We start from the raw sequence: 13,176 nt of genomic DNA, 5'->3' as shown, positions 1-13,176 counted from the left end.
TGTGTAGCACGGATAGTCATAAAAATTTTGATCTAACTAAAGTTATGTTATAGCCATACTGGGTGATGGGAAGTAGGAACATATGTGTCTATGTTTATGGAAGAAGAGTGAGAAAAAAGGGCAAATGTTAATTTTTCTGGTAGATAATTAACATGTAATATCATCAAGAAAATGAAAAGACAACCCATAGAACAGAAGAAAATATTTGCAAACTATGTATCCAATAAGGGATTGGTAGACAGAATATATTAAAAATTCTCACAGCTCAGTAATAAAAATATCATTGCAAATAACTCAATTAAAAATGGGCAAAGAATATGAATACTTCTCCAAGGAAGACATAAAAGTGGCTAATAAGCACTTATAAAGATACAGACATTATTAGTCATAATGGAAATGCAAATCAAAACCATGAGATACCAATGCACATCTGCTAGGATCGCTAGAATAAAAAAGTCAGATTATAACTGAATGTGGAAAAATTAGAGCCCTCAAACACTGCTGGTGGGTATATTAAATGATGAAGTCACTTTAGGAAACAGTCTAGTAGTGTCTCAAATGATTAAACATAGAGTTATCATATGACTTTTTCAAAAGTGGAAAAAACTCAAATGTCCATCAACTGACAAACTGATAAAGAATATGTGCTATACCCATATGGAATATTATTTGTCAATAAAAAGAATGAAGTACTGATACATGCTACAATATGAATGAAACTTGAAAACATTATGCTAAGTAAAAAATAGGGTCACAAAAGGCTACCTATACATGTTATATGATTCCATTCATATAAAATGTCCAGGATAGACAAATCTATAGAGACAGACAACAGATTAGCAATTGTCAAGGGGGCTTAGGAGGAATGGGAAGTTACTGCTAATGGGTTCAGGGTTCTAAAATTGACCATTATGACGGTTGTAAAACTCTGCGAATGCACTAAATACAATTGAATTGTTAACTTTAAATGGGTGAATTGTATGCTATGCAATTATATCTCAATAAGGTATTTTATTTAAAAAATTGTGAGATAAATAGACATTAAACATATGAAAACAATAACATAATGGTAGGGAAGGGGTAAATGGCAGTATATTATTGTAAGGTTCTTATACTATATGTGAAGTGGTAGTATTTGAAAGTGGACTGAATTCAGCTAAATATGTAGTCTATAAAACCTAAATCAACCACTAAAATAACAAAAATTAATTAAATCTAATAAACCAACAAAGGAAATGAAATGGAATCATAAAAAATAATCCAAAAGAATGCGGAAAAAAACAAAAAAGGAAGCAAATAGATGAAACAAATAGGAAAAAAAAAAAAAAGCCAAGATGGCAGATTTAAAAGGAAATATACCAGTAATTTCATTAAATGTAAATGGAATAAACACTTCAATTAAAAGTAAGATAGTCTCTGATATTTTACAAAAAACTAAGACCCAAATATATGTTGCCTACAAGAAACGCACTTGAAGTATAAAGACAAAAACAATGGTGAACTAGCACCTCTTACATTATCCTGGATAGAGATTGAGCCCATCCTCCAAACTGAGGTATCACAAGGATGAAAAAACATGCACCACATGTACTCGCCATCAAATTGGTACTAACTGATCAACACTAAGGTGTTCACATGGTAGTAATACTCACTGAGTGCCGGTCAGTTGTGTGTGTCGGGGGGTGGTGGGTCAATCCACAACTAATGGAAGTGGAGCCCACTGTATGGGGGAAGGTCACGCTTGTAGCCCTGGCTCGGGCAAGGCAAACACATTACATGTAACCAAAATATTTGTACCCCCATAATATCCTGAATTTAAAAAAATTAAAAAAAATAAAAGCTATAATCAAGAAAAAAACCAAAAAACAAACAAACAAACAAAAATAGGCCAGGCACAGTGGCTCACACCTGTAATCCTAGCACTTTAGAAAGCCAAGGAGGGAAGATTGCTTGAGGCCAGGAGTTTGAGATCAGCCTGAGCAAGAGTGAGACCCTATCTTTACAAAAAATTGAAAAATTAGCCAGGTATGGTGACGTGTGCCTGTAGTCACAGCTACATGGGAGGCTGAAGCAGGAGAATCACTTCAGCCAGGAGTTTGAGGTTGCAGTGAGCTATGATGATGCCATTGCACTCTAGCTTGGGTGACAGAGCAAGATCCTGTCTCAAAAAAAGAAAGCTGGAGTGGCTATTAATATTAGACACAGTAGATTTCAGAGCAAAAAATATTACTAGGAATAAAGAATGTCATTTCATAATGATGAAAGCTTCAATTCATAAAGGGGACATAGCAATCTTAAATGTTTATGTACCCTGTAATAGAGCTTTACATTAGATAAAAACTTATAGAACCACAAAAATACATACAAATTCAGAACTGTATTTAGAGATTTTGACATCCCCTCTTAATAACTGATAGAACAAATAGACCAAAAAAAAAAAACAATCAAAACCCAATAAGGATATAGAAGACTTGAACTAACTGACATTTATGGAACACTCCCACCAACAACAGCAAAATACACATTCTTTTCAAATTCACATGGAACATTTACCAAAATAGATCCTATTCTGGCCCATAAAAACAAGTGTCAATTAAGTTAAAAGGATCTATATTATATAACATATGTTCTCTGATCACTAGAGAATTAAATTTGAAATCAATAACAACAAGATACATGGAAAGTCCTCAAATATTGAAAATGAAATAACCCATACATCAAAGAAAAAATTTTTAGAAAGAAATTAGACAGTATTTTGAAATTCTTTTTTTTTTTTTTGATTTTTTTTTTTGAAATTCTTTTAATGAAAAAGAAAACACAACATATCAAAAATTGTGGAACACAGCTAAAGCATTACTCGGAGGGAAATTTATAGTATTAAGCGCCTATATTAGAAAAGAAAAAAGGTCACAAATGGATGACCTCAGCTTCGTCCTTCACAATATCAAAAAAGAAAATTGGGCAAAGAGTAAGCAGAAGAATGAAAATAAAACTGATAAGCCAGAAATCAATGAAATAAAAAACAGGAAAAAAATAAAGGAAAAAATCAATGAAATCAAAAGTTGGTTCCTTGAGAATACCAAAAAAAAAAAAATTGATAACCTCTAGCCAGGCTGTTAAGGGAAATAAAAAGAGAACACATTAAAGTTATCAATATCAAGAATGAAAGAACACATCATTGCAAATTTCACAGACACAAAAAGGATAATAAGGAAGCTATTATGATCCATTTTATGCCAATAAATTTGAAAGGTTGGGTGGAATGACAAATTCTTTGAAAGACACAAGCTACCAAAGCTCATTCAAGAAGAAGCAGATAGCCTGAATAGTACCGTATCTATTTTAAAAGTTGAGTTTATAGTTAAAAACCTTCCTGTAAATAAAAGTCCAGGTACTAATGGCTTAATTTGTGAATTCTACCAAATATTTAAGGAAGAAATAATACCAGTTCTATATAAACTCTACCAGAAAATTAAAGAGGAGGGAATACTTCCAAACTCATTTTATGAAGCCAGCTAATTTTGTTCCAGACATTAGTTGTCTTAGGTTACCACCCATTTGTACATAGTGAATTATAAGGTACTTCAATTATTTAAGGAATCTCTCAGTTCTGTGCCTGCTTAACAACTAAAGCTTTTCCATCTAGTGATCCTTTTATTATAAATGAACCTCAAGAGTGTTTTCTCTACAATATGGAAAGACTTCCCAAATATAGATTAGCCTTCAGTGGATTTGCAAAAGTAATAAAATTTTAAATCAAGTTTTACCAATGTGCAAGGCTTCTTTCCTTTTTAAGCATGTGGGCAAAAATATATTAATATTTGTATTGAGATAAAGTAATAGTGTTTAGTCCACCTTAAATGGAAGAATGAAAATCATCTATTACTTTCCTTATAGGATGTATCTATAAGCACTATTGAAATTTGAAAAATATCCAGAGAAGATGTTGCTTAATTCTTAAAGGTTAAGAATATTTGAAGACTAATCAAACTTCACATATTGATCACTTTTGAACAATCTATATTCTTTAGCTCCAATATAATTTTTACTTATTTATTAGGCAAACATTATTACAGCCTAAGTTTCTGAAAATTATATACAACTCCTTCAGTAAATATTTGATTAGTGAAAATATGCTCATTCCTCAACTATCTAAAAAACTTTTTATTTACTATAACATATATGATAATACATTAGGAAAAAGGTTTCCCCTAAAAACTCATAAAAATACTCTAGATATCAATAATGAAGTACTTACTCAAGCCATTTTGGTATTTTTCAATTGTTACAAGTTCTATCACATAATGTATCATAATATAACATATATATATATAAACATACCGTGTCTTGCTTTGGAATTTGTACTAAAACAGAAAGAAGTTGTTCTGTATCAAGAAATCTTGATATAACTGAAACAAAAAAAAATGTGAGCATTTAAACTTTATGGTACAGTTGAAAAAGTAGACTATGTAAAATATTATGCTCAAACAATAAAATAAAACAGTTCTGTTTGAAAATATTACTTGTTTTAATTGTCTTCTTTATTTATCTTATATATAAAAGGAATAAAAAATATATTCTAATGTTCTTTTCTTAATTTTGATTATTCACAATCTCTCCTCAAAATTTGATGCTGTTGACAATCCTTTCTGCTATGGTTGAGTATCCCTCCCAAAACTCATGCTGGAACCTTAATTCCCAGTACAATAATGTTGGGAGATGGAACCTTTAAAAGGTAGGGCCTAACAGGAGGTGTCTGGGTCATGGGGCTCCACTCTTATGGATAGCTTCGTGCCATTCTTGCAGTGGTGAGTGAGTTCTCGTTCTCATGAAATGGGATTAGTTCTTACAGGAATGGACTAGACTGGGCTGTTAGAAAGCAAGGATGCCCCTCATTTTGGCCCTTAACACATGCCCACTTCCCCTTTGACCTTCTGCCATGTTATGACACAGCATGAAAGCCTTCACCAGAAAACAAGCAGATACCAGTCCCATGCTCTTGGACTTTCCAGCTATCAGAGCCAAATAAACCTTTTTTCTTCATAAATTACCCAGTCTTAAGTATTCTGTTATAGCAATGCTAAATGGACTCCTTCTTGAAACTCTACTTCTCTGGCCTTTGGATGTTGCCTATCCCAATGTTTTTCCTCATCTTTCTGATCTCTACTTTTCTTCATGATACTTAAAAGACACTTAGTTTAAAAGCATAGTTCAACCACTAACCACATAACCTTCCTGAAAGTTACCTTCTCTGAACTCCAGTTGTTCTTATCTTTTAAATGCTGATAACATATACCAGCATAACATCAGGTTTGTTTTCAGAATTAAGTGAGATAATATGTGTGCTAAGTTGAAATGTATCCCCCAAAGTTCATGTTTTAGAAACATAATCCCCAGTGCAACAATGTTGAGAAGTAGGACCTTTAACAGGTGATCAGGTCATGAGGGCTGTGCCCTCACGAATTAGTAAATGTTGTTATCATGGGAGTGGGTTCTTGATTAAAGAGTGAGTTTGGCTCCCTTCCACTCTCATGCACACACATACTCTCTTGCCCTTCTACCATGTTATGATGCAGCAAGAAGCCCCTCACCAGATCCAAGCCCCTCGACATTGGACTTCTCAGCCTCCAGAACTGTAATAAACTTTTCTTTATAAATTTTCCAATCTCAGATATTCTGCTACAGCAGCACAAAACAAAGACAGAAAATTGGTACTGAGACTGGTGGTGTTCCTATAACAAATACCTGAAAATATGGAAGTGGCTTTGGAACTAGGTAATGAGTAGAGGCTGGAAGAATTTGGAGGAGCAGGCTAGAAGAAATTTAGATTGCTGTGAACATAGTCCTTAGGACAATTCTAGTGAGAGTTCAGAAAAAAGAGAAGAAATATAGGGAAAGTCTACAGCTTCTTAGAGATTACTTAAGTGATTATGATCAGAATGTTGGTAGAAATATGGAAGGTAAAGGTTATTCTGATGAGGTCTCAGATGGAATTGAGAAAAAAATATTGGAAACTAGAGTAAAGGCTACCCTTGTTATACAGTTGTAAAGAATGTGGCAGAATTATGTCCGCATCTTAGGAGTTTGTTGAGGGCAGAACTTAAGAGCAATAAACTAGAACATCTGGTAGAACTAGGGCAGAACTTAAGAGCAATGAACTAGGATATCTAGCAGGAAAGCATACAGGATGCTGCATGGCTTCTTCTGGCCACTTACAGTAAAATAAGAGAAGAGGGAAATAAAGATGAAATTTATAATTAAAAGGGAAGCAGAATGAAAAGATTTGAAAAACTCTCAGCCTGACCATGTAAAGAATAAAAAAGCATGTTTGGCAAAGACTAGCAAGGGTATGGCCAAGAGACTGTTTGGTAAAGAGATTAATATAAATAGAAAGAAGCCAGGTTCTATTTATCAAGACAATGAGAGAATGACCCCAAGGCATTTCAGAGATCTTTGAGGCAAGCTATGATCTTGAGGACAAAGTTTCCAGAGAGGTGTCATGGAACCTCCGCATTCACTGCCCTGCACCACCTCCAGACTCTGCTCCCTAAATTCTGGCCTAGTGCCTCTGAGCACTGTAACTGCTGTTATAATCTTCAATATGCTTAATACTATTATGACATTTTACATGTGATTCCACTAGTCAGACTCTCATAAGCCCTCAATTATAGTTTCTTTTTCTTTCCAGGCTCTTCTTTCTTTCCCCAAATCTATTATTATAACCAGAATGTTTCTAAAATAATAATTTGATCATATTACTTTCTTGGTTCAGAATTATCAGCTCCATATTGCCTGAAGGAAAATATTCAGACTCTTTAGTATTATATAAAGGCCTTTCATAATCTTGTCTCCATCCTCATTCCTGCCACTCCCCAAGGTTTCAAGTCATAAATAACTACTAGCCAAGCCTTAAATACAAGAAGCTCTTTTATATCAATGTAAATACAGTCAAAGAAGTTTATGCTAATCCTAACTTCACAAGCTTCCCAGAAAAACAAATATCTTCTAGAAAGTAAATACTGTTCAAGATCACAGCTAATGGCATGCATACCAGATCTTTATCCTGGCCACTATATCTAAAAAAAAAATCTTTGTTACTCCTTTGAACATCAACTTAATGTATAGACAAGGCAGCAAAGGAAGGTCCAGAGAGCTTGAATTGAGCCATTTTGACTGACACCTGACCCTAACCACCATGAACAAGGAAGTTGCTAGCAAGTTGCTGGCCTGTGATCACCCAAAGATGGATGAATTACTAAACCAGATGCCTTACAAACTGTTTGTGCTCACCATTCTGTGACAGCAGTTTATAATTAAACTTTATGGCCTGATCACAAGACAAAGCTGGTCACATATGGCTGGTTTCCAAAGGAGTTTCTGAGTATTTAAAAACATTATCATTGCCCCACAAGGGGTCCCCTCCTACTGGGAAGAGGACCCCTACTCTGTGGAGTAGGATCTGTTGTCTGTCTCTGTCTCAATAAACTTTGTGTCGCTAGTTGGCTCTCACTTGAATTCTTTCTGCGCAAAGCCAAGAACCTACTTGTTGAATGCAGGGGCCTTTCCTCCCTTCACTGGGACCCCACTCCTGCATCAGATGTACCTTGCACAGGCATGTTCCCTTTGTCTTAAAAATCATTGCTAGGATTCTCCTGTTGCCAAAATCCTACTCATTCCCTTAAGACAAAGCTGAAATATTAACAGTGTGAATCCCACCTGGATTCTACCTTTATCCCAGCTCTCTTCTCTGTGTTCCCATAAAATACTCAATTATTATTGTATTTATCATCACACTGTACCATAATTACTTATTCAGAGTTCTGTTTCCCTAATAGTGATGTGAGGTCCTTAAAGACAGAAACTTAAGCTTAATATTCCTTATATTTTTATCCCTAACACCTATAGAATGCCTATAATAAAGTAGGTACTGGGGATTTTTTCATAAGGTTTAGATTCTCAAATTTTAATAAATCACCCTCCCAACCTCCCACCTTGCCTTCTGTCCTGTTCCTCTACTTAACTGCATATTCAGATAAATTATAATCTATTCAGAGATAGAAAACAAAGAAATGTTTAACATTTGTAGATGCCAATTTAAAGCTTTCAATTGTAAGGAATTAAAAAACTTAAAATATATCAAAATTAAAGTTTCAAAGAAAATCCAAGTTTTCATCAAAATCTCACCATACAAAATAGTATTATCTTGGGAAGAACAGAATATAAATTTTAACAAGTTCAACAATGAATTAATAGCTTAACAAATATGAATATCTGTTATGTCCTAGCCTTATATGGGAATCATCCAACAAAACATGAATTTACAATATAGTAAGGTAAGTGCCATAACAAGGTACTATAGGAAACATGTAGAAACGATGCCTAACACAGACTTCCAGAGTCAGAGAGGCTTCCAGAAGCAGTGACATCTAAACTGAAATGACAACAGATGAACTACAGTTATTAACAGCTAAAGAGTAGCTTGGGAGGAGGCATTGCAGGGAAGAAAGAGGAAATAATCTAGGCAAAAACTATAGAGTATCAAGGCCAGAAAATGAAAGTGGATATGTTCAAGTAACTTAAAGAAGTTTAGTTATACTACAAGGCAGAATGGAAAGTGAGGAGTAGCAAAAGATGCTATGGGAGATTATAGGTAAAGAGCCATATAGAAGAGGTTAGATTTTATCCTAAATGTAATCAGAAGAGATTGAAGGAATTTATGAAGGTGAGTATGTGGTAGCCCCCCAAAGATGTCCACTTCCTAATCCCTGGAATTTGTGAATATGTTAACTGATAAAAGGAACTTTCCAGATAAGACTCAGTTAAGGATCTTGAAGTGGAGAGATTATTCTGGATCATCTCCTGATCTCAATGGAAACACAAGGGTCCTTACAAGAGGGTGGAAGGAAGATCAGAGTCAGAGAGAGAAGATATAAGTACAAAAGCAGAGGTAAGAGTAGAGAAGATGCTATATTGTGGCTTTAAAGGTGGAGAGAGGGCCACAAGCCAAGGAATGCAGGTGGCCTCTAGAGACTGGAAAGAACAAGGAAATGGATTTTCCCCTAGAAAGAAATGTGGACCTGCTGACACATTGATTTTAGCACAGTGAAACTGATTTAAGACCGTCAGAACAGAAGACAATGTGGGTTGGGCATAGTGGCTTATGTCTGTAATCCTAGCACTCTGGGAAGCCAGGGCAGGAGGATCACTTGAGCTCAGGAGCTCGAGACCAGCCTCAGCAACATCGAGACTCCATCTCTACTAAAAATAGAAAAATTTAGCTAAGTGTGGTGGTGCATGTCTGTAGTTCCAGCTACTGGGGAGGTTGCAGGAGGATCTCCTGACCCCAGGAGTTTGAGGTTGCAGTGAGCCATAATGATGCCACTGTACTCTAACCAGGGAGACAAAGCGAGACTCTGTCACAAAAAAAAAAAAAAAAAAAAAAAAGACAATGTGAAGACACACAGGGAGAACACCATATGACAACAGTGGCAGAGACTGGAACGACAGACCTGCAAGCCAAGCCATGCCATCGACTGACAGCCACCACCAGAAGCTAGGAAAAGGCAAAGAAGGATTCTCCCCTATAGATTCAAGAGTGTTCATGGCCCTATCAACACCTCAATTTCAGCTTCTAGCTTCCAGAACCGTGAGACAAAAATTTCCTGTTGTTTTAAACCATGGAGTATGAAGTATTTTTTTACAGCAGCCCTAGGAAACTAATATATCCCATTTGTTGATAATTACCTAGTCTGGACAAATCTTCCCTTCGCTGAAAATTACCATGAAGGAAAAGAATTATAAGGTATCTATGAAAAGAAAACCCACAGAAAAAATGGAAAAAAACAGCATCCAGAAAATCAAAATATAAAACACCTCTGAAATGGCTTACTATAGGATTTAGTAGAATATTTCAGAAAAATAGCTTCCATACAAGAATACAAAATTTATATCTTCACTATCTACCTTTCAGAAACATGAAAAAAATAACTAAACCAGTTGTATTTGTAAACCTAATTTGTATTTATAAAATTAGATGATATTCATTTACCTGATTGAAGTCCAAAAAAAAGTTCCTCATCTTGAAGTAGTTCTTGAACACAATCTAATCTCATGTTAATGGTTTCAATATCAACGAGAGGTTCTAATATATTAGAACGAAGTCTTCTACTCCCTCCAGCAGTCTTCGTATAATTTAGAACACCAAAGAGAGTATGATTATTCCTTTGAAAACAGAACACAAGTTAGGGAATTTCATTAGTTACACAAAGCAAAATCCAAGAAATTGCATTTTAACTTCATAATTAAATATTAATAATTCTGTAATCTACAGCAGTGATCCTCAAATTTGCATACAAATCACATGGGATTCTAACTGAGTAGGTATGAGATGAGACATGAGAATCTACATTTTGAACAAGCTCCATCCATGTGTGCTGTCAGTCAATGAACCACACTTTGACTAACATGGATGGACAGTATCCCCTTGTACTTAATGACCTTTTTCTGTAGGCCAGTTATAATATTAATATCTAGTCTAATATAAAATTTTCTGGTCCATGACATTCCATCAATAATAGCAAGATATCAATAATACATCCTTGAGAGGTAGAGACTTTTATATTGATAAAATTAATATTTATTCTAATCACTTATACTAATTTAAGAAGTTAGAGAAGAATGAAAGGTAAAAGAGAATTTCATAATTTCTAAGTGGCTTCTATAAAGAAATAAGCTATTATAAAGAATGCATTTCACTGGGCTATTTATTAGACAATTATGAAACATGTATAAAAGTTCCTTCTAATATTCAATAAATATTTATTGAGCCCTTATGGTATTCAAAACTCTATAGTAAACACTCGGCATACAAGACAGACATGATTCCTACCTTCATGGACCTTACAGTCTAGTGGTTGACTACCAATAATTTTTTATCAGTTTTATTGGCCATGGCTGAGGACAAGAAAGAGTAGGGAGAGACAGACAATAAACACATAATCATATAAAGAAAATAATTTCAGGCACAGAAACTGCTAAAACAACAAAAACAATAGCAATGTATAAAGAATGAGGATTGCTTTAGTTAGGTTGTTTGAGAAACATCTTTCTGTGTGTTTGACAGCTGAGTTGAGACCTGCATGATAAAAAAGGAGGCAGCAATGGAAAGATGATGGAATGGGAATTACGGTGATTATAACAAGGATAGCTCATATATACTGAACACTTAGTATGGACCAGGAATTGTTCTAAGCACTTTACATGTATCAACTTGTTTAATTCTAATAACTATGGTATGAGGTATATGTTATTATTGCCACATTTTACAAAGAAAGGAACTGAGGCACAAGGAAATTAAGTAATTTGTCCATGGTTTCCAAGTAAGTATCACAGCAGCAACTTAAGCCCAGAAAGTCTGGCTCCAGAACCAGAAAGATAGAGGTTGGTGAAGCTTTGCAAGTAGGGATAAGAATAGAGGGAAATGAAAGAAGTTGATAGAGGCCAGGACATAGAAGTCCTTGTAGGCCATAGTAAAGAGTCTGGATTCTACTGTACATGTAACGGAAGCAGGAGAGTTACAAGATCTGAATTAAAAGGATGGCACTCTGGCTACTAGGTTGAGAACAGATGGATTTTAGGAGGGTAAGAAGGCAAAGAGACAAGTTAGGAAGCTATTATGGTAGTCCAGACTAAAGATGATAGAAGTTTGGGTTAGGATGGCAGCCTTGGAAATGGTGAGAAGCGATCCAGAATTGGTATATATTCTGAAGGCTGGATCAAGAAGATTTACTGATGGCTTCAATCTGGGGTGTGAGAGAAGAAAGGGAAAAAAATGACTCTTTCTATTTAGTCATTAGACTACCAAATTTTTGGCATACTAATTTAAACAAATTTTTAGGAACTGCTCATATCAACTGGCCGGGGGTGGGGGTCTCTCATTGCATGCTCAATTTTTTACTTTTTAAGAATTTGGTTTCTGCAGGAACAAAGGAAGTGAGGAGCACATACAAACCTGCCGTTCACTGTAAGAATCAATAGATGCAACACTGCACTGAAAACATGACAACCTATGAAAACATTAGAACTATTCAGATAGTTTAGTAGGTAGAATATCTGTCTTTTAATCTGAGATTCTTTGTTTTAAGTCTGTGAAAAAACTCAATTTCACCTTTTCGACCATAATATAAACTCCTGAATGTCAGATATTCTGTCATTTAAGTGTCTGTATTCCTAATATACAGGAAGAACTCAAGCAGTGCTTGACAATGATAATAATGAACAATGATGATATATGAAACATGACAAGGTAAAACTGAATATAAAATACTTTGTAATAATTACCAGCCTTGGCCATAATAACATAGGATAACACAGAAAGTCAATGACAAGGTACTTTTAACCCAGCTCCTAATGGATATAAAGTGGTATCTAACGGTGATTTTGATTTGTATTTTCCTAATGACTAGTGATATGGAGCATCTTTTCAGGTTCTCACTGGCTATTTGTTTATCTTCTTTAGAGAAATGTTTATTAAGGTCCTATGCCTGGCATTTAATTGGGCTGTTTGTTTCTTGTTTTTTATTTTCTAAGAGATAGGGTCTTGCTATGTCGCCCAGGCTAGAATGCAGCGACATGATCACAGCTCACTGCAGCCTCGAACTCCTGGGCTCCAGTGATCCTCCCACCTCAGACTCCTGAGTAGCTGGAACTACAGGTGCATGCCACCATGTCTGGCTAATGGGTTGTTTGCTTTTTGTTATTTAGTACAAATATCTTTTTAAAATTTGATTTTGGTGAAACATCTGAGCAGGTCAGCAACAATAGTACAATATTACAATGATTAAAAATATGTTTATTCAGGTCGAGTACAGTGGCTCATGCCTGTAATCCTAGCACTTTGGGAGGCCAAGGTGAGAGGACTGCTTGAAGCCAGGAGTTTGAGATCAGCCTAGGCAACATAGCAAGACCTCATCTTTATATAAAATAAAAAAAATTAGCCAGGCATGGTGGCATGCACCTGTAGTCCCAGCTACTTCAGAGGCTGAGGTGGGAGGATTGCTTGAACCCAGGAGTTCAAGGCTGCAGTGAGCTATGATTGCACCACTGCACTCTAACCTGGGCAATAGAGCAAGACCGTATCTCCAAAAAAAAAAAAAAAATGTTTACTCAATATTTCTC

The 13,176-nt window shown here is 35.3% G+C and overlaps 1 protein-coding gene across 1 annotated transcript in view; it reads right to left on the bottom strand.

Annotated features, from left to right (window-relative positions):
- MSH4 (mutS homolog 4) overlaps nucleotides 1-13,176 on the bottom strand; it is an 86,953-nt gene that overhangs the window by 53,388 nt on the left and 20,389 nt on the right. Inside the window, exons 7-8 of the mRNA XM_069478096.1 lie at nucleotides 10,049-10,221; nucleotides 4,342-4,409 (exon numbers count right to left, since the gene is read on the bottom strand). Of these exons, the coding sequence (XP_069334197.1) occupies nucleotides 4,342-4,409; nucleotides 10,049-10,221 (241 nt within the window). The remainder of the gene's footprint in view (nucleotides 1-4,341; nucleotides 4,410-10,048; nucleotides 10,222-13,176) is intronic.

This window comes from Eulemur rufifrons, chromosome 8, assembly GCF_041146395.1.
Source record: "Eulemur rufifrons isolate Redbay chromosome 8, OSU_ERuf_1, whole genome shotgun sequence".
In the NCBI taxonomy this organism is placed as follows: domain Eukaryota; kingdom Metazoa; phylum Chordata; class Mammalia; order Primates; family Lemuridae; genus Eulemur; species Eulemur rufifrons.
This window is presented reverse-complemented; position numbering and strand designations above follow the sequence as displayed.